At 43.0% G+C, this 25,652-nt stretch overlaps 1 protein-coding gene across 2 annotated transcripts in view; it reads left to right on the top strand.

The window, feature by feature from the left end:
• GPAT2 (glycerol-3-phosphate acyltransferase 2, mitochondrial) overlaps positions 1-25,652 on the top strand; it is a 1,776,577-nt gene that overhangs the window by 609,731 nt on the left and 1,141,194 nt on the right. For both annotated transcript variants that reach the window (XM_086944751.1, XM_086944750.1), the window contains exon 5: positions 23,727-23,840. In XM_086944751.1, coding sequence (XP_086800877.1) covers positions 23,727-23,840 — 114 coding nt within the window. The remainder of the gene's footprint in view (positions 1-23,726; positions 23,841-25,652) is intronic.

Below are 25,652 nucleotides of genomic sequence, written 5' to 3'. Positions count from 1 at the left end.
TGCAAATTAGTCTGTTCCTGTCCCAGTGCATGATGGGAACAGGGCAAACCAAACTACCAAGCCAATTCTTACACTGGGAAGGAAACAAGCTTCCGGGGACCGGTTTCTGGCATTTCAGCCGTCGTCGGCCCGGCTTGCTTGAATCCTGATGGTGCAATGAGCAAGGGACTCACATCTGAGTATACCCTTCCACGCTTAGGGTGGACAAAATATTTAACAAGCAAACCCATTGTGCAGTGCTAAAACAAGCGTAAAGGGTTTCTTGTGTGCAATCAAAAGTTGTGATGTACCATAAGGCCTAATATCCTACTTCATAACGTCTGATGTATCTCACCACATGCAACTCAGTGTTCCGGAAAGACTTTGTACAGTACCACTCGAATGTGTGACTCGGTCTTTCTCGCACCGTAAAATATATTCCTCCTGTCAAGGATCTGGTGAAACATTGAAAGCTGTCACATCTGACACCCTATTTCAGGAAATAAGACCTAACAAAATTGCTAACTTAAGTGATAACTGTTTCCTTGACATGAAATGTTTATCCTGCCATGATTCATGGAGTCACAGGACAACGTTTATGCATCCCACATGTGCATATTGGGGTTCTGAGGGTGTGGACAGCCTGAGCCCCCTCAGGTGCCTACAGACTAGCATGTGTTTACCACCGCTACATATCAAAAAGGGGGAGAAAGGACAAACGATCACTTGATCAACGGACACTGTTTACCACTCAGGGTGGTGGAAGGTCCAGTAGCAGCTTGTGTCCGTATCTAGTACTGAGGATACAAAAGGGGTTGCTGAACTGTTCCTATGGAGAGATAGGGAAAATTTACCTGGCGTGACCAAGGGTGTTAGAATGACACCCTGGGGCATCCATTATGTTGGATGTAGTTGCCTCACACACCCAGAAGGGTGTCATGCTTCATCATAGGCGGTTGCTCCTCGTCGGGGAGGCGGTGCAACCCCCGACGTGCTCACCTCAAAGAGGGGCTCTTTGGCGGAGATCTTTTTATCCAACAGCCTTATGGTGAGGTGGGGGTGTGTGGGCAGGATGGTGTATTGTTGTGGTAGGGTTATTAAAATGTAGCAAGGGGTACCGGAATTCACTTTATTCTGGGGGTCCCCTGTCTGCAATTAAAACGTGGGGCTAGCTCGTTAGGTGTCAACAGGTTAGGTCGAGTGACCCTAGAGGAGACTAGAAGTGAACGTGGTCGACATGTTTCTCGCAATGGGAAAATCACCCGCGATTCTTCAGGACCTTACAAAAGTGAGAAAAACAACAACATGCTAGTGTCATGTGTGTGGTGTATGTTACCTCTGTGGATTCTCCTATGCCTATACATAGAGAAAAGATAAGGAAACAATGGTTAATACGAATTTGCAGTAAACCAATACAAGTCGCATCATTGCCAGGGCATGTGAAAGTTGTGGCATGCTGGTGGTACTGTGAACTATTGAGCACAACCACTACATGCCTTGTGTATTGAGCGTGCAACGTGCAGAGTGGGGAGCACACGCAATAACTGAATCTGTGAGGAGGACTATGGTGGGAGAGGGTGATGGCTAAAAACAATGGTTAAAATGCAGCAGTCTTGGAGTGATGCACTGCCCATAGGGTGTGAAATAATGAGCAGGTCTAATGTAAAAGGCACCAGTTAAAACATACTGTGGCTGGATACATAATCAAACTCACACTGTGACCTGTCAAGCGTTAAGGAGGTGAAGCTCTCGTTCCCTACTCACCTACTGGTCAAACACTAATTGCCACATGAGGGATCGGCGGGACAGAACATCAGGGATGAGCCCATAGGGTGTAGCTAGAGTAGGAGCACATAAAACGCGCCTCTGGGTTATTAAATGCAGGCAAAGTAAAGTAATGCTCAAGGAACGGGGGTCTAGCCTCCCTTCTCCCGCTCTGCGCTGTTGCACTCACCTCTAATCTCCTGTGTCCGCGTGGGGAGACCTACCCATAACCGCCGAGCTCGAGTAGATGAGTGAGCTCGGCGGTCGGGGTTATTTAAACAAACAACCAGACCGGCGTGCAGAGACGCGTCGCCGCCCACTGTACCAAGTCACGTGTTAGGGGCCGATAATGTGGCAGCCATCTTAAGATGGTGAGGAAGTGCGTGATCGCTACTTACTTGGGTTTGTAGTGCCCGGTTTTTACTCGGAAGGGCCTTAGTTGGCAGGACCTTTGGGAGCAAAGGGGGTCCCGTGTTTATCAAACGTTGTGCCTTTCGAGTTTCTACGTATAGATCAAAGGTGTCGCCCAGCCTGATGTATGTCTAAATAACGGCGGCCATGATGTAATGGGCTCGAAGCCTAGCCTGTGCAGACAGTAACGTGAGTATGCAGGTCAAGTGGCTGTATAGGGGTCCTGTATTCCGGTAGACCATAGTGTATCGGTGGTGGGAAACCGATGTCAGCGAGTGGGTCAAGGTCAGAAGGGGTAGTAGTAATAACAAGGGTGGGTGTAACTGCGTGTTGTATTGACACTCGATGTGGACCTTTGTCAGATGTGAGAGCAAGGGTATGGGGGTGGCCACGGTACAAATGAAGAGACTAGGTAATTTACAGTGAGTGCCAGGGAATGTCCTCGTTAAGACCCTGTTTATCAGAAGACAATCGATGTACCCATCTCTGTTCCTTGCGGAAGAGGGCATTTTTCGGGCAGTTGGGGCTGGATTCTAACACTACCCACTTCATAGAGTCTTCATCATGGTTGGAGTCTACATAATGTTTACACATTTTTGTATGGGTCTTCTTGCCGCGAAAATTGCTGCGGTGTTCAATAATGCGGGTCTTGACGGGACGAGTTGTCATCCCGATGTACTGTAAGCCACCGCTACCCCATTGAATGGGAAATGGTCCACTGAAATGGCTAATCTTCAGGCCCTGCAGTTGCCAACGCGGATAAAATTCAGTATACGTAACATATCTGCCCCCATGAGATCCAAACCTTGTCCCAGACCCAGTGTGAATACTTATGCCAAGCTGAGCTATAGAGACTGACAGTAGATTACGGCCATGCCTTCCTGATAATGTTAGAAGCTTGTGATAGTCTCTGGACATCCCATCACCCCCTATAATCCTCCATACCATCAGTGCGAGGGTCCTCTCTAGCACCATTTTGTGAAAGTTGCTAAGTACATCAGTCTGAAGGTACTGAGTCTGGGAAGTGGAATTGGTGAACCCCGCAAAAGTTCCAGAACAGGAAACTAGGCTTGCAATCAACAAAGCAGTGGTGCCAAACTGGTCTCTGCCTTCTCTTTCTTAATTGCACCAACAACCTTGTGATAATCGAAAACTGGAGAATTTCACACCCTAGATCTTTACTCCAGTATTACAGGAATGCCGCTGTTGCTTCTTCCAGAGGGCTGGCTGCCAACTGTAGAAGTGAGAAAGTTGGTGGACCAAACAGAAGGCAAAGAGGTATATGTTTTTAGATGAATTATGATTGTGACAATTTTAGCATAATATGCCAATGGAATGTTAATTTGTTTTTACTGTGCATTGTTTGTTTTTAACATACAAATACATTTGGTATAATTTTTATATATACACATATGTTCTGTCATAATTGTTTATTAGTAGTGTCCAATATTAATATTTGGGCTCGATTCCTTAGTAATCTTGCCAAGGGAATTTTTGATTTTACAGAATTATTCATCCTCCATCTTTTCTTCAATATCCCCTCTGTGCGCACTTACCACGTGGTTCAGGTGTAATAATGAACTCATACTGCTTTTCCTTCTGCGTTATTGGTAGTCCGAGAGTAAAATACATTTCTACCTTTGCGTCTGTCATCCTTCATATATATTTATGGGTTAAATCATGCAGAAAAGCCAGCGGTCTGTGTGATCTGTGCTGGAGCCTCCTATGATCCTACAGTTTGAAAGATTGCAGCTTCAGCAAGTCTCTATCCATGTTTGTTGCATTTGTCTCTCCTGCTATGGAAGTTGAGACCAGCAAGATGCTTTCCGTTAAAAGATCACAGGATGTAAGCGCCCCTTAGTGGGACCGAGCTGCTATTGCCTTCAAGCTCTGGAGCCATCCCAAATGAACCATCCAAGCGGCTCCTTTATCTTTTCCGTAGGGCAGGTCTTTGTGATTGATTGACCCAATTCTGCCGTGCTCCGTCGAGAGAAATGTAAACACGCTAACTGCCTTCCTCCACCCAATCCATTGAGCAACCTGTTGTGTTCGAGCGGAGCCACCGAGGTGGCACCACTACAGTTAGCCCTGCAAAATGTGATCTATTCGTGAAGCTGTAAGAGCCTGCAGTCCAAAAAAAATGTAACTATAACAATTACTGGAACATTAGTCATCATTGCTATTAAATGTACCAGAGAAAAGTACACAAAAGAAAAGCACTTATCTGGCTGCTGAGCAGCAAAGAAAGAGGAAGTGCTTTTCCTTGTGGATTGCTTTGCAGGGGAATGAAGGACTGTGATTGGCCGCATTGACTGGGACATGTAGTCCTTCATGTGTTTCCAATTTTGATAGTCATAGTGGACTTCTGAGTAAAATAAAGTTGAGAGGGATGTGTTCAATTTGATCATGTGGTCCAAACATAGAAATCAGCAAGAGTACCAGTATTTACAGTTGAATAAAGTAAGATTTAAACAGCACTGGTGTTATCAGTCTCTGCCTTAACATAGGGAAGGCAGTATGTGCTTCAACAATGTTGAAGCTTTTGGTAGTTGGACTTTGATCAGTTAAAAGAAACTCACTTGGTGAGTAGTGTTGGAAGTGGTCCGCACATATGCAGCACACTGAAGATAATTTAGTAGAAAGGACTTTGATCTCAGTTCATGGAAGAATAAGCAAAGCAACAAATTTAGGTGGAATTCATGTTATACCAAATGGAACCTGTATAAATTGTAAGGGTCTCTTTTCAAAAGCTTTAAAAAGTCATGTTGTAAGATTACAATTGTATTGTTATATCTGTGAAATATATGCATGGGCTCATGTTATCAAGCGTTTGCCTTCTGGGTACTACATAATACTTAATTGGAGGGGTGGGGCTTCCATCTTGCGTGCCAATTTGCCGTCACTGTATAGAGTTTGGAATGTTTATCTTTCTTGTGAAAGAACACCCTTTAATAAACCCTCCAGTTGCAGAGTGCTTCTGTCCACATCCGCAAGCGTCTTTTTTTGTACTTTCCCTGCATTTTTGGCCACTCACCTTTCGGTCATTTTGCAAACGGAACCCATAGTCTTCCATCGTGACTTTTAGAATGATCCCATGGACCCCAAATCTCCCCTCTTTATCCTAACCGGGCTCTATTCCACAGTTACTAAGAAATTAGTAGGACTGTGATTAGGTCAACAAAACTTCACAAGACAGAGTCTACTCATATCATCAGTAAATGTTGGTGTTAGGCTAGTTCACAATACCACACTAAACTCCTAACTTTCAAAGTTATAGATGTCACTGATAACCTCTAACGTGACCAATCTGATTCCCAAGGAATATGTGGAAACAGATCTAACCCTTTCATTTGTCACTTTTACATGCCCAAGCTGTCCCCAAGAAAAGACATGAGAATGTATTTTCAAATGTTTATTGAAAATATCTAATTCTTGTAAATAAAACATGAGCTGTGATTCTTAAGCAGATTAAGCACATTATTGTTATAAGCATTATTAGAATGTTGAACAACACAAACAAGTCAACCATGTTAATTTTTCCTAATGTTACCCTTATCTATCCCTAATATTTCTACACAAGTGTGAGCATATCCAGCAGTACACTTCTTCCAGATCTGTTGAAATGATCAAACCCCATACCTTTGTATAATTGTCAGAAAGCCGGCCTCAGTGCATTAATAATGCACCCCATCTGATTGTGTAGACGGAGTGTGCAGGCCTGCACACTTCTCTTGCAAAGCTATTTTCCTTCTCAGGATGAAGGTCTGGACCTGCAGAGCTGCATCTTAGTCACAGCTCACAGCAGGTTCCATTAAACTCTTGGTGGAAAGTGCCTCTTGCTGAACTCAACATGTAAGCAGTTTAAATAATAAAACACCATCCTTATTGTACTGTGCTTGAGGTGCAGATCATCATCTTTAGTCTGGAGAGAAAGAGCCGTCACCTATGAGCAGCAGCGTAAGTTGATTGCCTACGCTCAAGGCAGGCAAGTATCCTTCAACTTTTCTTTTGAAATCTCTGCCCCCACCACACACACAAGAATGCCCCTAAGAATTTTGCACCCGGGGCAACCGCCCCACTCCCTCCCACTTTCCCCCACATTCCACTATTGCTTCCGAGCTCATACATACAACAAGGTTATTGCATTCTAATATGTGTGACCTGGAACTAATAATGGAGACTACATGTGACAATATCAGAAATAAATACGTACATGGCACTTCCTCATATTAGGAGAAAACGTACAAACCACCATCAGAAAAAGAGGCAGATAAAATGGAGGTTTAAATGTAACCTCTACAACACCCTCCCCTTGGTTGTATGAGATAACTGATAGACAAATAACAAAAGCAAGGAATATATGTAAAAAGCCTTGTGTTTCATATAAACACTTTAACAATATAAGCAGATGACAAAGCATATAAAATGGCAAATTAAAATAACACGAATTAATAAAAATATGAAGGAAATAATAAAAATGTTAAAAAAGTTAGGCAATTAAAGAGTCTAGGAGGCACCTGAACTGAGGGGCAACATCTCTGTCCAGAGTGTCATCAGAGCATAGGAAGGAACGTGCATCTGCAGACAACTCATCAAAAGAGGCTTAAAACGTAAAATCCAAGGAACAAATATGGTCATTATCAGCCCATCCGAAGGCAGTAGTGCCTGGGGTGCAGCCTCAGAAGAGGATGCAGATGCTAGGAAACCCAAAGTCGAAAGAGCATTGGGCTTCAGCGAAGGTGACTCATAGTAGGCATCTTGCAGCAGAGGAAGCATTATCACAGGACAACACAGCCAATGTGACCGCAAAGGGCACACAAGCAGATTCATATCTGGACACTACAACAATTTCGTAGCAAGGCACAAGTCGAGTTTACGCTCAAAAGAGTACCATAGACAACAAAACACAGGCTGCACTCTCTGAAACCACATGGATGGGAAGAACATAGTCTAGTTCTCATTCAAGTCCGATACCAAAGATACTCCAAAATATTGTGTCATGTTTTCAGGGCACAGAAGGACGTGTGGCAATTCCAACACAATTAGACCTTGTTGTGGAACATCCATTGCAGAGCAACACAAATAGAACCAAAATAGGAACCAGAAGAAATAGCACCATCGGAATGCCTCCAAAATCGCTTGAAAATGTATGTCAAAAAGACGGAACTACTTTAAGCACAGTCTAAAAAATACAAACACATCCAGAACCAGCCACTTTAAAAAAGTGGGCCACTCCAGCAGTGTTAGAAACATTAAAAATACAGTGTACAAGCTCCCCAAAATGCAGTGGCAATTGAGTGTGTTAAAGTGATTGTACCTCACATGTGAAACGTGCTGTTTGGAGATCAAACGTTTCCTGGGCAGATGTAAGAGACACATCTTTCTGAAGCAATAGGGCTTTCTGTCTGCTTAGTCAGTCAAAGTACATTTTAGCTACAGGATCCTCGGCAACAAAGTAACTAAACATGTGGAAGGATTTAAGATCTTCATGCAGCAAGTCCCAACCTTGCAATCAGTGACTACATAAGGAACACCTGGTTTCATCCTGCAGCAACACTGATTGTTTAAAATTAAGGAGCTCCCATTATAAAGCAGCAAAAATCTTTATTAATGGTTCAGGAACATCCTTCAAACAACACACAAGGTTAGTCATGTACACATTACAAACTCTAGCTAGTGTTCTCTTTACATATTGTGACCAACAAAAACCTTATCTTAACTTGCTATCATGCAAATCCATATTATCTGAAAGAAGAATAATTGGTCTTTAACTGCTGACAAAGTGGAATGTTCCAACTATTGCTGGCTAAATTTTCCTACACTATGGGTAGTTATTACTACCGAGTATTATGACTGAATATACAGGGGGTCTGGCCTTCTTGCCTTAGAACCTCTGGAAGAGTTAAAAAAAAAAAAGCATTACACTGTATTAACATCTACTGGCCATAGTAACCACCCATCTGAACCTGAAAGTGATCAATTGTAAGTTTCATTCTGCATCAGTTGATTAGACTGTCTGTAGCGTTTCTAAATTAATGCTTGGGACATTAGGGCGAGGTAAAGCAGGTTTTATTGTATGGAGGACTCGTCTCCTAGGTGTAGCCAGTATGCAGATACAGATATAAGTGAAAATCGGCACGTTTCCTCCTCCTTTACTCTCTCGTCTCCTGGTGACTCCTTCGGGGGTCCCTGGGTGCTCTCCTTCTGCAATATTCCACGGGTCGGAAAGTAGCATGGTTTTTTTCCTCAGGAGCCCCAAAAAGGAAGATGAAAACAAGGTGTAAGTGTTCCTGTGACGTGGTGCGTTTTTTGGGAAAGAGAGTGAGGGAGCAACCCAAACAAACCAGTGATTCACGTCTAGCAAAGTGGAGTGATGGTGTTGGGTTGGGGATTATCTATTTACAACGACCGATAAGATGCTGGCGCCTCTACGCTTCAGGCCTCTCCCGCCACACTACCCAGCCCTCAAACCACTCTTGTACCTGTGTGAGCCACACCCCTCCTGGAGCGTGGCTGGGCGAATCGTGTTCCCAGTGGCCTCCTGACTCTCCTGCCATCTCCTCCACTCCTCCTCAGCTAGATGTCCTCTCCATCCTCCTCCGCTCTCTTTCTCGTTCTCCGCTACACCTCCCTCTTGTCGCTCTTCTCATTCTCCGGTGATGCTACACACCGTCTTCCGGATCCAGTCTCCTCTTGTTGGTCCTAGGACGGCGACGTCATCCCCGGGGGCAGAGTCCTTGACTACCCAGTCCCAGTTAAAGGGACGGGCTCATTTCTGTTGAGTTAGCTTGTGACAAACAGAACCAGTCATCCTGTCATGGAAAAAGAAGAGGTGCGATAACATCTTGTACCTCCCACCAGTCTCTTGGTTGGTCTGTCCTTTCCCTGGGTACCCCCGCCCCGTGACACTCCTCCTCCCCTGGATTCTCCTGATTGGGGAGAGGAAACGCCTTAGAGAGATAGTCCGGCCTACCTTTGTCGACTCCCCTGCCGTGTTGTACTGTAAAGGAAAAGCGTTGGAGAGGGAGAAACCAACAGAGAACTCTGGGGTTATGAGCGATGTTACGGCTCATCCATTGGAGGGGTGCATGGTCCGTATACAGGGAGAAATGGTGTCCCTCTAGATAGAAGCGTAACTTATCTATAGCACATTTTACCGCCAGACATTCACGCTCAATGGCGGGATTTTTCCTCTGCCTTGGGAACAGTTTCCTACTGATGTATACTATAGGATGATCTATTCCTTCTGGGGATAGTTGGTAGAGAACTGCACCCATACATTGATTGGAGGCATCAGTATGTAGGAGAAAGAACCTGGAAAAGTCAGGGGAGGACAGTACGGGGCTTGTGGTTATGGCTCTTTTTAGGATTAGAAATGCATTTAACATTGGGGCCGTAGGGTGTAACAGGACCTGTGGTTTTACATCTTTTTGTAGATGTCCCTAAATGGGGAAGCCACGTCCGAGAATGTGGGTATAAAACGCCTGTAATAGCCTATCAGGCCAAGAAACGCTCTCATGTCTCATTTAGTAGTTGGAAAACGGGTTTCTGCAATGACTCTAACCTTTTCAGTTTGAGTGGTGATCAGTCCATGTCCTAGAACATACCCCAGGTATTTTACTTTTTGGTATCCTACCCGGGACTTCCTGGTGTTTACATGCAGCCCGTTTTCCTTAGAGACTGTAAGATGGTGTGGAGATGTTTCGGATGGGTCTTCCAGTCGGGGCTGAAGACCACGATGTCATCAAGGTATGCTGATGAAAAGGAATGGTGATTTTGCAGCACAGTGTTCATGAGTCACTGAAAGGTTGCTGTGGCCCCATGTAACCAGAATGGGAGCACTGTAAACTCATAGAGTCCGTCTTAGGTCGAAAAGGCAGTCTTCTTTCTGTCCTCTTCCCTCAAAGGCACTTGCCAATAGCCTTTGGTAAGGTCCAGCGTAGTGATGTAACTGGCCTCTTCTAGCTTTTCTATTAGCTCGTCTATTCGAGGAATAGGGTAGGCATCGAAGGACGAGATCTCGTTGAGGGACCTAAAATCCATCCAGAATCGAATACTGCCATCCGGTTTGGGTACCATCACGATCGGTGAGGTCCACTCACTTCTCGATGGTCTCATCACTCCCAGTTTCAACATGTCCTGTACTTCTTTTTTAATGGCTTTCCTTCTTGCGGCCGGGATCCTGTAAGGTCGTTGTTTCATTACCTTTCTGGGAGGGGTCTCAATCCGATGTTCCGCTAAGGTTGTTTTACCCGGATTGTCAGAAAACATAGGAGCAAAGTGGCTGAGTGTTTCTTTCAACTCCGCTTTTTCTTGTGAAGTAAGGGCTTCGTTGACTACCAAATGCTCTAGGGTGCTATGGTTGGGGTAGGAAGTTGGCACAGTTAGATTGGTGGTCTTGGGTATAGGTCCCAACCATTTTTTCAGCATGTTTATTTGAAACGTCTGGATGCAGCTGGAAGTTATTTGTAGTTTATACGTGGTCTTCCCAATGGTTGCGATGACTTTATAGGGGCCTTTCCACTCCTTTTTGAATTTCTTTGTGGATGTGGGTAGTAGCACCAGCGTCCAGTCGTTTACGCTTAAGGTCCTCCACTTCTTTCCTCTATTATAGAAGTGAGCCTGCCATTCCTGTTTCGTTACGAGGTTGGAATACACTAGGTCCCAGAGTTTTCCTACCAAAGCTTTGAGGCCTTCTGTATATTCCAACATTCCTCTGGTTTCGATCGCCTCCTCTTTCTCCCAGGCCTCTTTCGTCATCTCTAGGAGACTTTGTGGTTGTTTTCCGTAAAGCATCTCAAAGGCCGAGCAGCCGAGACTGCTTTGTGCTTGACCTCTTATCACATACAATGCCATGGGTAATAGCTGATCCCACTCCGTACCGTTCACCTCCAACATTTTTTTCAGTGAGACCTTGAGTGTCCCGTTATAGCGCTCAACAAGTCCATCGGTTTGGGGGTGGTAAACCGATGTCTTGATGTGGCGCAAGTCGAGAATTTGGCATACTTCCGTCTTAAGGCGAGACACAAAGGGAGTGCCTTGATCTGTCAGTATCCCCATCGGGAAGCCTACTCTAGAAAACAACTCCAAGAACTTCTCAGCTATATTACGGGTGGTGGATGCTCGTAGTGGAAACTGCTCCGGAAAACCGTTGGCGTAATCCACTATCACTAGGGCATATACATTCACTTTTTTGTGCGGAGTAGTGGTCCTATCAAGTCCATCCCTACCCTCTCGAATGGTGGGCCTATAATGGGGAGGGGTTGCAGGGGAACTGCTGGTGGTCGATGGGTGTTCCTTTTTTGGCATATAGCACATGCCTGACAGTGTATTTTTATATCTTTGTAAACCCATGGCCAAAAGAAATGCCGTGAGACATTCTGAGTGGTTTTCTCCCCCCGGTGTGTCCAGCCGTAAGGTGAGAATGGGCGAAAAATAGTATTTGATCCCGAAAAGAGAGGGGTACTAATAATTGGTGGGGCTCAGTGGAGGACGTCTGTCGATAGAGCAACACTTCCTTGATAAGGAATTTGGGATACAGAGTGGTATTGCCATCTTGGGAGCTATGTGCCTGTTCCCACGCATTATATAGGGTTGCTTGATGAGGAATCTGGGATACGGAGTGGTATTGCTATCTTGGGAGCAATGTGCCTGTTCCCACGCATTATATAGGGTTGTATTGTTGGCCTGGGCCAACTTAAAGCTGCAGACTAATAGCCACGGTTCCGGGGTTGTTAGAGCTGGAACCATTTTAGGGGATTTCAGTCAGTCTCTTCCTTCCGCCCTGCTACCTGCAGTTCGTGTCTAAATAAATTGGGAAACTCCGGATTGTCAGTTCCTATGATTAGATCCTCCGGAAGGGCCTCTAATACTCCAACCTTTATGCTACTTTTTATCCCATTAGAGTGAGTGAGGGACATTAATGCCAGAGGATAGGGTTTGACATCGCCATATACACATCGGATTTGTACGGTTGTGTCTGGCAATATCTGTTCTCGGTTAACCAACACCCCCTGTATAACAGACTGTTTGCACCCAGAATCAAGGAGGGCTTTGACTAGTCTACCATTCACCTGTACACTTACATGGAAGGCCGTCCCCATTTCGGCCGTATACATAATGGACCTTAGGATATAACCCACTTCCATGGGTTCCTCCGTTGGTTTCCTCCGAGGGTACACACAAGCTATGTGCCTCTAATCCCCACACTCAAAACATGGGGGCTCTCTGACACTGGGTAGTTCCGATTTCTGATGTCGGGTTTTCCTAGTTCCTGTGGGGGTCTGATTTTCTTTTCCAGCCTCCGGTTGTGTTGGTGCGTTCTCTTGGTGTCTCACAACATCACCTTGGGTTGTGCCCGAGAATACGTCGTTGCCATCTCTATGGCCTGTGCGGCTGTCAGATGAGCGTGTTGACATATCCATTTTTGTGTGTTATAGGGGAGCACATATAAATACTGTTCTAAGTAGATGTTTTCCATGATTTCCTCTTTAGATACTGGTAACTGCGGTCAACCACTTGTCTGCCACCATCTTTAGTCTGAAGAACAGAGTCTTGGGGTTTTCCCCGGGTGCTCTTCTCTTTTAACGGATCCGCACCCTATAGGCTTCGACATCGAGCCCTAGGTGATTGTGGATTATATTCTTTATTTCAGCTTAGGAAGTGTCCCCAGTGGCATTTGCCACTTGGTATGCGGCTTGTGCCTCTCCCTTTAGAAGTGGGGCTAAAAAAAACGGTCATTTGTCCAAGGGCCAGCTACATGCTCTTGCTACTCTCAAAGTTTGTCAGGAATGCGTCTGGGTCCTCACCGGACACGTATTTTTGTAAGGAGACTCCTGACGGTGTGTGACTTGTACCCCGGACCTCTCATAGAGTTGCTCTGTAACCATTTCCTGAAGTCCTTCCATCTGAGCCGCAATGGAATCTTTAAACACATCACGGTCGGCCTGGGCCGATGTTATCTGTCGCTCAACGGTCCATTTGAGCTTTTTTTGCCCTTAATCAGGTGCTGTATTAATGTTTCCATCTTAGGTACACAGATGCGCTCTTCTATGCCCGCATTCTTCACCAGTTGTAGCGTTTCCGAATTAATGCACAGGACACTAGGGCGAGGTAAAGCAGGTTTTATTGTATGAAGAACTCGTCTCCTACGTGTAGCCAGTATGCAGATACAGATATGTGAAAATCGGCACACCTCCTCGTCCTCCGCTCTCCCGTCTCCTGGTGACTCCTTCATGGATCACCGTGCGCTCTCCTTCTGCAATATTCCAGGGGTCGGAAAGTAATGTGTTTTTTTTTCCTAAGGAGCCCCAAAAAGGAAGATGAAAACAAGGTGTAAGTGTTCCTGTGATGTGGTGCGTTTTTTGGGAACGGGAGTGAGGGAGCAACCCAAACAAACCAGTAATTCACGTATAGCAAAGTGGGGTGATGATGTTGGGTTGGGGTTTATCTATTTACAACGACCATTAAGGGGCTGGTGCCTCTACGCTTCAGGCCTCTCCTGCCTCCCTACCCACCCCGCGAACTGCTCTCATACCTGTGTTAGCCACGCTCCTCCAGGAGCGTGGCTGAGCGAAGCGTGTTCCCGGTGGGCTCCTGGCTCTCAAGTCGTCTCTGGACCCTCCTCTGCTCCTCCTCGGCTAAATGTCCTCTCCATCCTCCTCCGCTCTCTTTCTCGTTCTCCGCAACACCTCCCTCTCGTCTCTCTTCTCGTCCTCCGGTGATGCTACACACCGTCTCCTCTTGTTGATCCGAGCCTGGCGACGTCATCCCCGGGGGTGGAGTCCTCGACTACTGAGTCCCATTTAAAGGGACCGGGGCTCATTTCTGTTGAGTGGGTTTGTGACAAACAGAACCAGTCATCCTGTTCTAGAAACATAAGAGGTCCGATAACGTCTTGTACCTCCCACCAGTCTCTTGGTTGGTCCGTCCTTTCCCTGGGTACACCCGCCCCGTGACACTATTCCTCCGTAAAATTAATGAAGTGTTACCAGTGATCAAATCTCACCACAGAGGGAATGCTTGGTGTATTTAAATGTTTAGCATTGCCTACGCCAAGACATCTAACCTTTTGTACTGTTTTGTTTAAAAAGATCATTTTGCCAGGAAGTTTGTCTCCTTCCTGGTGAAGAATTGGCTTGGTAGTTTGGTCTGCACTGTTCCCATGATGCACTGGGCCAGGGACAGACTAATTTGCATATAGCCAGGTTCTGAGCTGGGATGGTGCAGTGAGCTAAATAACGGTGATGGATCAAGCCCTGATCTTTGGACTGGGTAAGAGTGGTCTGCTTAATTCAGACACTCTGTTCATCACCACCCCCTTTTCTGAATCGTTTTTGGCCACTATAGGTGTGGCAGGGTATACTCAGACATGAGTCCCTTGCTCACTGCACCATCAGGATTCAAGCAAGCCGGGCCGACGACGGCTGAAATGCCAGAAACCGGTCCCCGGAAGCTTGTCTCCTTTCTGGTGAAGAATTGGCTTGGTAGTTTGGTCTGCCCTGTTCCCATGATGCACTGGGCCAGGGACAGACTAATTTGCATATAGCCAGGTTCTGAGCTGGGATGGTGCAGTGAGCTAAATAACGGTGATGGATCAAGCCCTGATCTTTGGACTGGTTAAGAGTGGTCTGCTTAATTCAGACACTCTGTTCATCACCACCCCCTTTTCTGAATCAGGATTCAGACTAGACCTCAATATAGCATTAATGGCCTGGACCTGCCAGTTTTGTGTGCTCCAAACAGATTTGTTAAATATTATCCTTCCAATACTCATAACTCTTTAGGGCTAGTTGTAAAATAAATGCATCAGAATAAATCAGTTTCACTTGTATCAGCATAGTGTTTAACGGTGTGGAAGGTGTAAAGCTTTTAATAATATGAAACCGGGTCAGTAGGGGCATGGCCTGAAAATAAAGGAATTTCTTTACATATGTTTAGATCTACCTATAGGTGGCCTCAGGCAGTGTTCTCACTGTGTATAATTAAAAACAGCAAGCAGAGTACCAGCTCTGTGTAAATAGTGATGTACATAATGATGGTAGCAAAACATTTCATCGTAATTTGCAGAATTCAAATACAAATCCTCACTTTCAAATACTGTGTATGATTCTAACACAAATAGCATATGAGTACCAATCGTAACATCCCATTAAATTAATCAGAAATATAAACTTCGGTAATAACATCATCCATAGCAATTTTGAAAGCTTATCGAATTGGCAATGTCTCTGTAGGACCAAAGATTTCATATGGGACTTTATACCAAACAATACCATCATGGACATGGAATGTAGTAATGTTCATAAGAGACAAGTCTCTTCATACCTTATCTGAAGAAAAATGAGACCTAAGTACCTCAACTACTAGTTCTGGAGAAGAGTGATCTGGGAGATAGTTTCCATTCAACAGTAAAAAAAAAAAGAATAACAAATCCAATCCAGAGGAAGAGAAAAATGAATGAATGAAAAGTCCAATAGTATGACCAGGGAGGAATCAGTTAAGTCTGTTTCAGCCATAGAACAGTGCAGACTCACCACACAAGGAGGTTTGTGAAGAATACAAAGAAAAATCATCAATTTTAGCAAAGTATCCAGAGGCAGTCTGAGTAAAAAACAGGGACCTCCTCAAGCAAAGGAGAGCACGTAGGCACCTCCAAAGGCGGTTGATAGTATATCATTTCATTGCAAGGATCAGCAGCAGAAAACAATAAATTCATACTAGAAACACATTCTGTGTTTTCATCATTAACTGGAATGATTGTTCCGCATGTGAAGATCCCAGCCGGTGTGTAGAAGATCAGGACGACTCATAGCCTATACAGGGATTTTGTGCAGGGTAGAGAGATGATGCTAGGCGCTACCTAGAAACCCCAGTGACCTCCTATGGAGAACAAACCACGTGTTGTAACTTAACCAAATCAACAGAAACTTGTTGTTTCTGTTTACAGCCAGTAAGCGGTAGCAAAATCACAATTTGAGAACCTGAGACAAGAGCATAGGCACCGCTGCACAGTAGGACGGGCTAGAATTTTTTTTTGGTCTGCAATCTTCTCTTGGACTAGATCTACAACTTTAGTAATCCAGTCTGAAACTGCTGGTTGCTCCTTCACTTCGTCAGTGCCACAACGTTTAGAATGTAAATTTGAGTGTATATCTCAGAAGTCTTGTAATTCCTGTAAGACAGTGAAACGTTCATTGATATCAAAGGGTGCATCTGCTGCAACTGTGACAGTTATCAAGATCTGGAACAAACATTTGATCCCTAAATAATACCTTGTACAGAATTATGCGGATTACAAAATTATTAGTATTAAACAAGTAGGTAAGTGTTTAGAAGCAAGCATGTCTGTCTGTAAGTTTCTAAGAATAATAGTATGTTCAGCAGTCTGGTGTTTATTGGAAAAGTCGGGACAAATTAAATTGTACAAAGGCTTAAACCATTGTGCATAGTCTGGTATGTATGTTCTACCAAAGTTGAGAAATACTTAAAGCAATTGAAGCATTTTAAGGTATTTGGGGCCATATGTAGGAAGCCTAATTGCGCTCGCAATTGCTGAAATTCGCAGAATTTGAGCATTTGCGATCGCAATTAGGGCAGTGTGCTATGTAGAACACAAAAACCCACATGCAAAATAAGGAATCACACAATTTGCGATTCCTTATTTTGATATTGCATTTAAGGAATGGCAAATTGCGATTCGTTAAATGCAATGTAAGAACCACCCAAGTTGTGCGACTTTTAGTTTAAGGAATAGCAAAATATCACCAACTTCAGGTTGGTTGTATTTTGCAATTTCTTTGAAAAATGCACTTTTTGGCATTTTTCGAAGTGCCATGTGGGTCACATACATGCCCTTAGGGCATGTATGTGGGCCACATATGCACACATGTCAATTTCAGGGGGGTGCAAAAGAGGGTTCTATTGACACCCTTACAACCCTGAAATTGCATTCTCAATTTGCGATTCTCTAATTGAGAATCGCAAATTGAGAATGTCTTCCCACTCATTCCTATGAGCCTTCTAGCCCATAGGAATGAATGAAAAGGTATTCCTTATTTGCGAATCGCAATTTGCGATTCGCAAATAAGGAATAAGTGGGATTCGCAATAAAATGTGCTAATCCTACGTACATTTCGTTTTGCGATTCTCTAATTGCAATTCCCTAAAAATCACAATTTGAGAATCGCAAAATGAAAATTACCTACATGTGCCCCTTGGTGTTTACAAAAGAGCACATAGTCTGGTATGTATGTTCTACCAAAGTTGAGAAATAATTAAAGCAATTGAAGCATTTTAAGGTATTTGGTGTTTACAAAATAGCACATTTCTGTAAGAAATGTGGTGCTACGGTTTTGCCTTCTTTGATAGTTCATATGCCAAAAAACAGGACACTGAGAAAAGCAATTTTAGAGTTTGTAAAATTTAATTAATAGCCCTAGTAAGCAAATCCCAAAATAATACTATGCACTCTGCACAAATGCGTGTTTAAATCATCTGTGATGTAAATGCAATCAACATTGGGCGATATTTCTGAGTCCATTTCTTGTAAAATTTACGTTACGCAAACAGACCTGGACTGTTCTTATGCCATTGTAGGAGCTTACAGAAACTTCGTTGTGCTACGAGCACAGTGAACACAGTCAAATGACGGCTTTCAGGCACTATATTTTGACAGAAAAAGCCATAGGAAATGTCCAATGTAGTTTTTTTTTATGAACTCTATTTATTAAGCTGGTATTGTGTGAATTTTGTACAGCAAAAGTCTGTGTGTGACTGTTAAATGTTGTTAGTCCAAGACTATACAGTGAGAATAATCTGATTGAAGAACAATTATGAATTATTCATAAGGAAGACATAAGACTCAATCACACTTTGATATTCTAATTGTAATAGAATTTCCATGACAGAGGTTTAGCTTCATTTTTAGTATCGTGATTGCACCTACAGGCTGAAGTTTCTAGGTATAACATAAGGTGAGTCTTTATCCCAACCTGCCTGATTGCGATATAATGTGCAAGAGCCCAGTCTGCAGCATACACTGCTTTAACTTTTTCAGGAATAAGAACGGAAAAGGAAAGCTTGATTTCATCCTCCCCTTGTAGGACATTTCTATCTAAATATGGCGGCAAATCAGTCTCAACAAAGAGAATGTTGTATTCATTAGTTACATTTTGCCAAAATATTACTTTAATAGTGTGCCGTATTTCCAAATGATAAAATCTATCAGGAGGGCCTAACTGCTGATCTGGAGTTTCAGTCTGTACATAGTCAGTCAGTCTCACCAAGACTCTCGAAGAGTCTGGTGAACTATTGTGACGTCTGTTGCGCGGTTGAGAACTGTTCTTGCCCCCGTCTTGTTCCAAAGAAGAGTTTTGAGTATTTGTGGCATATTTAGTGGGATTTTCTTGCCACTTCTTTTTAAATTTTCTTTTTTTTTTACATTTTGGTTTTTGTTGTGTAGTTTTCTCTTCTTTTGTTATGATGACATCAGAGGAGCGTTGTAAGACCATTTTTGATTTCACATACTACTCCTGTCTGCGGTCACCACGTCCCCCTTCTCTCACTGTTTCCTATAGAGTCCTGAAAGGAATCAGAAGGACACGTATCAGAATACTGAAACCTACCAGGCTGTTCAAGTGCATCACATTACATAGATTGTAACATTTTTCAGAAGACTCCTGTTGCGGAGATCCAGTCCGTGTTTATTTTGATCCTAGCACATTTTTAGAAGACTCCGGTGTCTGCTTGGTAGTATCGGCATCAGATTTGCTGTTCAGTTGCGGTTTATTAGGTTTGGTTCCCAGACTATCACGACCTATAGATAAATTATTTTAGATAGCTCACTTTCCTGATCTACAGTGGGAATTAAAGCGAGCTATTGGGGCTTCGCCATGGAAGGTGCCTCCCCATTGATATTACGTAAAATAATTGAGGACACTGTGGTAAAGTTGCTAATGAGTTTTATCCCCAAATGAAGGGCAGGGGCCGCTCCATGTTCAGCCTGAATCTGTGAAAGGACTTCAGGTGAAACTGCAATTGAGGGAGTACCATGAGTAATGGTGTAAAAGGCAGCAAATAAAGTACCCCATGTATTACTCTCCTCAATTAGGGGAACCATACCAAGTTCAAGACACTTAGTGAGAATTATAAATGTATCTTGGGGTCCCATATGGCAAAACACTGGCCCCAGGCTGATTTGTTTTTTTTGCATTCCATACGCAATTTCATGTTTGATAGGGATTTTACCCATATTGGTATTAATGGTAACTTAACTAATTGCAGGCATGGCCACTGTGTTTGTCCAACTTGAGGAGCCCCTGCTAGGGCAGATGTTAATGTATGCATAATGTACTGCATCAGACGTCGAGATAGCAAAACCAAATGGTTCAATAGAGCAAACACTTCATGAAGGTTTAATGTATTTGTATGCTGTTAAGGCATATAGCTTGCTAAGACTGGTCAGGTTGCTCCTTCATTAATGAGAGGGGCAAGCCTTACATTTTAAAGTGTAAGTGAGAGGGCGCCTTTTAACCAATTATGATGTTTCTGGAATATTAATAGAATTTCAACATTTTCATAAAGTCTGAATGCTGCTGGAACAGCTGCTTCATCATATGTGTGAAATGTTACTATATTGCCATTGACCGCAGGACTAAAAAAATGTTTTTTCATTGATAGGCTCCATGTGCCTTTACCATGAAGGTAACCTCTCCACCACCATTGGTGAGCACATACCTAGTTAAATGTTGAGTTACTGCTTGTCTGCAATTAATAGTAATAACCACTGGTTGCACCATATTTAATGAATGGAAATCAACTATAGGGGGCAAGCCTTTTAAAAGATCAAGCTTGATCAACCTACAGACATAATTTGGTGCTTCCTATTAAAGTTGTGTGAGGATAAATCCTTATCACCACGGACGTCTTGCATAAAGATGACAAAGGAGCCTTGGGCACACACAACAAAACTACTCAGAAGACGCTTTCAATAGGTACCAGACCTAGAACGCTGGTGGCACCATGTTATACAGTTCTACAAAATTAGTAGGACTGTGTATTAGGTCAACAAAACTTCACAATATAAAGACTTAGGGCCCGATGTAGGTAATCCCAGATTACCGATTCTTAAATACCGAATCATACCGATTCGGTATTTAAGAACTGGCAATCGGGATGTAGGTATATTTACCGAACTATTTACCCAATCGGAATGATTCGGTAATTACCGAATCGGTAAATACCGATTCGGTAATTGCCATTCATTCCTATGGGCCTGGAGGCCCATAGGAATGAATGCCAATTACCGAATCGGTATTTACCGATTCGGTAATTTAAGGAAACATTGAAGGGTGGCAGGGTGTCACTTTGACACCCTGTTGCTACCCTCAATTATGTATAGGTGCACATGTTGCAGACATACATGCCCTAAGGGCATGTATGTCTGCAACATGGCACCGTTTAAAAAGCAAAAAAAATACTTTTTAGAGGGTTTTCATTATTTACCACCAACTTCTAGTTGGTGGTAAATTATGAATTCTTACACCCCTGTAGCACTGATTTCAGTGCTACCTACATTCCAAAATACAGATGCGGTATTTTTACCGATTCGGTATTTTACAGAATCGGTAAAATTACCGATTCTGTATTTTGAAATGCCCATACATATCAATATCAAAATACCGGTCGGAAACGGCCGAAAATCGGTATTTTCGGCCGTTTCCGACCGGTATTTCAATACCTACATCGGGCCCTTTGTCTACTCATATCATCCGTAAATGTTGTCTTTTAGCTAGCTCACACTATCACATCTAAACCCCTAAACTTTCAGAGGTATATATGTTATTGGTAACCTCGAACATGACCACTCTAATTCCCAAAGAATTTGTGGAAACCGATCTAACCCTTATATTTGTCACTTTTGCATGCCCAGGGTGTCACAAAGAAAAGATTCAAGAATATATTTTCAAATATTTATTGAAAAGATCTAATACTTGGTAATAAAACATGAGCTGCGAATATTAAGGAGATGAAACACACTGGTCTAAGCATTGTTGAAAAGGTGAAAAACACAGACAATTCAGCCATTTTAATTGTTCCTAATGTTACTCCTATCTATCACTAACACCTCTACACTAGTGAGAACATATCGGAAGTACCCTTCTGCCAGACCTGTTGGAATGATCTAATGCCATACCTTGGTATAATGTGTCAGGAAGCCGGCCTTCGTGCATTAACAAAATCACCCCGTGTGAGTATGCAGACCTGCCCACTTCTCTTGCATAGCTATCTTCCTACTCAGGATGAAGGTTGAGGTCTGCAGAGCTGCATCTTAGTCACAGCTGGTTCTATGATAACTTAGGCAAAGTGCCTTTCACCAAACTCAGCATGGAAGCTGTTTAAATAATGAAACACCATTCTTGTCGTACTGAGCCGGAGTTGCAGAACAGGGTCTTTAATTATTCTGTAGAGAGAAAGGTTTTTTAAAAAAAATTGTATATTGAGCAGCTTGTAAGTGCAGTAAACAGACATAGTCCCCCATTAAGGTGGGCAGAAAACATTTTCTGAGCCAATATATTTAGTCCAAGCCATTTTTTGCATGTCAAAACAAACCACCGATTGTAAACAACTCCTCAACCCCATCCTTCCCCCCACCCCGGCACTAGTATATACAAGTTGTGGCTTCTGGCAGTAGAACAGTGTGGCACCTTGTAGTCCCATAAAACAGTCCCTCTCCTCCCAGCCCGGATACAGCGTTCACCCAGACAGCAGATCATGTCAAATCTAGATTTGCAAGGAGATACCCAGAGAGGGAGCCCAAAAGTCCTTCGGTCGGGATGCTTCAGGCAACTCTTCTACATAGATTTCCAATTGGTCCCTCCAATAAAGTAAATCATGGATCCACCTCTTAACCGATGGTACAGCCTTTGCCACCCAGCATTGTGCCACCTCTCTCTTAGCAAACAGGGTAGATATTGCTACGAGGCGCCTATTACAGGGTTTAAGCTTCTGCACCTAGCCCAACAGACATACTTCAGGCACACATCCAACAGGTTCTGTAATGTGTAGAGAGAAAGTTGGCTGCTAGGAGCACAAAACATAACAAGGGCATAGTGTTCTAATATGTGACCCTGGCAATAAATTGTGCAGACTACAGGACGACAATATCTATCAGGAATAAATGCGTACATGGCACTTCCTGGTAGTAAGGGAAAACGTGCAAACCACCATCAGAAAAAGATGTCAAGTTAAAAAGAAAACCAAAATTGGGGGCTAAATGTAAGCTCTACAACAGCTCCAGAGCAACCAGTTTCCCTTCCAGACACTGCCAGAGGGAGCCAGTTTGAACCCCTTAGCTCATCTCCTGAGGCTGAACAATGAGTAAGAGATCCCATTTCTACTGCCCTAATTCCGAGGAAGGATTAGTGGAGGTACACATCTCCCTATAAGAGTATAATAAGGACTCCAAAAAGGAGAAGGTCAGGGTACATCAAACAAAGAGTCTCTAATCTTACTGTGCCAGAGAAACTTTAAGCAGTTGAATATTGTATCGAAAATGTGTATCGAAAAAAGCTAGGCACGATTGTCTGCCAGGATCAGAGGTAGCTCCTAAAGGAACAAACTAGCCCCATCTTCACAGTTGCCACATGGTTTTATTGACTATAGCCAAGCAGAAAAACTCCAGAAATCCAAATTCTGAAAAATTCAAACGAAAAGGTGGCAAGATTAGTAGATGGCAGTCTCCTTTCACCCACCCCAAATACCAGGTGAGACATTATAGCCCCATACAAACTTTCTATCCAATATTAGAGCATTGGAATGTTGAGAGGACCATTGAAGATAATGGAGTTGCTCTGGGCTTAAAATGGCTGGTATAAGCCTTCTGCTTCAACATTCCAATGTTTTGTCTTTATGTTTCTTCCTTTTTAATTTATAAGAACCTTCTCACCGTCCCTCGGACAAACAAAGTCAGATAGGGCGGAAGAGCCTTTTCATCTGTGGCCCCTAAACTATCGAATGCCCTCCCCTCTGAGATCAAAACCCAACCCACCATGGCTCTTTTTAAGAAAGCTCTAAAGACGTGGTGTTTCACTAAGGCCTACCAGTAATCATGCTCTTTGACCTCATTTTTAATTTGGCTAGGCACCTTGTTTCCCTTTGGGGCTAAATTGCACGATATAAATCTGGCTTCATTCAACATATTCTACCTTTAGTGGGTGTAAGGTTCTAATACCCTTGTAGCCCTTCTACCTCTGGCTATACAAGTTGTTAAAGACTCTTTCCCTCGCCTGAGGCCTATAACTCGAGTTCAGGGCCTTTAACAACCAGTATATCCATTTGCAGCAGGCTATGAGGTTATAATATTTCCTGGCTGTTGTATTTACAATTTTGTTGTCACAATTTACAAGGCGGACATGAGGGTTCGTAAATGTTTTACAGTGGCCATCAATACTTATGAATTGTTGATTTACACCTTTTTGCAATATCTTCACATTTTCCACTCTCTCCTTTGTCTTTCATGCTGCTCTCTAATAGGCCTTTCGTCTGATGTCCTTTATCTCTTCATCCTCCAGGTTCAGAGGTTGGTTGGTGAGAAGACTCTGTTATGTTATCTTTTGTTTGGACGAAAACATTAAACCTGCTGCACCACCTGAGGATCTCCATGCAACGATCTGCAACAGCAAGAGGTATTTAGATGAGTTGCACCTGTCCTCCTATTGTTGTTCCATATATCTGTTTTACATCTGCCATTGTTGGAGTTTTGCCAATTGTTAGTGTAGATGTAGTTCACATGCTACCAACCTAAATTGCAGCTGTGTTTCTACTGTGTTTATCACATGATAACAGGGTCTCTCTCCAATTTTGTTAGGTATTGACTACAGTTCCTCCTTGCCTTTTTCTGGGGTCGAACATATTTTTCCCTTTATCTATAGCTGGTAAAGTATTTTTCTTGTAACTGCAATGGCAGGGTTATATCTAAGTTTAAGGACTCTAATCTAGGTAGGTACTCTTTCCAGCCACTGAACATAGAATTGGTTATTATGAGCAAAATTAATTTCTTTTTTTAAATACTTCTCAGGTATCCACTGTTGACTCTAATTAACCATGTTGGTGCCGTCTGTTATTATCCATTTTTCTCTACCCTGTCTCTTCTGTGATTCTATGTATCTCTTTCCAGTACCAGCTGATTCTCCAATATCTTTACCATTTACCTACTTGCAGCCTCCTGGTTGTGTCTCATATTAACAGTGAAATGTCTGTGCTTATTGCCCGTTGTTTCTATTAAAGGAACTTTACTGATATTCCAGAACATTGCATAGCTCTATGTATAGGATATGAAACAGTTTTTCTACTTTTTGTTGTTTATATTACTTTCTAAAAGGCATTGTTTTATTTTTTCAAATAAAACACCTTTTAACTAACAATAGCTTGTTTATTTTAACATTGACAAAATGTGGGTAGAATCTCAGCACAGATTTACAGACAGGAAACATACTTCATTGTACATCAGTGCCCCAGTCCAAAAGGGCAGTGATGTGGTGGGTGACTGGCAGTAGATTTGTTTGTTTGGCATTAGCAAGGACCTTTTGATTTTATTAATATTATATGTATAATATACTTACTTAAAGGAGCTTTCAGCCACCTCTCTTCATCCGTTAGTCTGTTGTGTAATTTTCATCTTGCTTCTATCCACAACGGCATTTGGCAAAAAGTGAGCCTACTTTAGGCACTAGCGAACTTCTCTTTTAGTTACTGCATTTAGCCCTTTCACAAATAGCACATCCACACACAATGTAGTTGCCTTCAGTGTCAGGGGCTTTGTCTTATCTTTTCTATTACTTTAGTCTTTGTTTGTAGACCCTGATGAGATGATAGTGTGCATGCTACCAGATGTGAGCACAGGGCACATTCCAACATTATCAGTTCCCTTTTCCTTCTAGTGTTGCTGTACTTTCCTTTTGTAGTGCCTTTGTTTATATGACTGCTGCTTTTTCATACCTTATCAGCAGCTCCCATGACCTCTGAATATAAGCTCATGAGGGCGCTCTATCTTTATAACCCTGTGTGTCTGTCATTATTTCTATCTCTTCTTCATACCTTTTTACCAAAAGCAAGAATCTGGCAGCCAATGACTGACAGATTGGCTTTTTTAAGTCTTTGTTAGCCAAATCCTTTTGATTTTACAAACATTGTGTATAACATAGTTGCTAAGTGTAATCAGCCAGACTTCATCAGTCCGTGGTTGTCATTCACCTTTGTCTTTCACACACTCCAGCATACATTAAGGGGCAGTGTGTAAGCCCCCTTCGGCTGACTTTGCTATGGGTTAGAGTTTGCTGCCCTATCATAAGTAGCACATCCACACACAAAGTAGTTCCATAAAATACCAGCACCCACTAAGGCACTGTGTGCTTTTTGAAACCCAAAAATATTTTTGCTTTAATCCAATTTTTTTAATTTTATTTTTAACCCCTTAAGCGCTGCCGTCGGCCAACGGT

Source organism: Lissotriton vulgaris, chromosome 11, assembly GCF_964263255.1.
Source record: "Lissotriton vulgaris chromosome 11, aLisVul1.2, whole genome shotgun sequence".
NCBI lineage: Eukaryota > Metazoa > Chordata > Amphibia > Caudata > Salamandridae > Lissotriton > Lissotriton vulgaris.
This window is presented reverse-complemented; position numbering and strand designations above follow the sequence as displayed.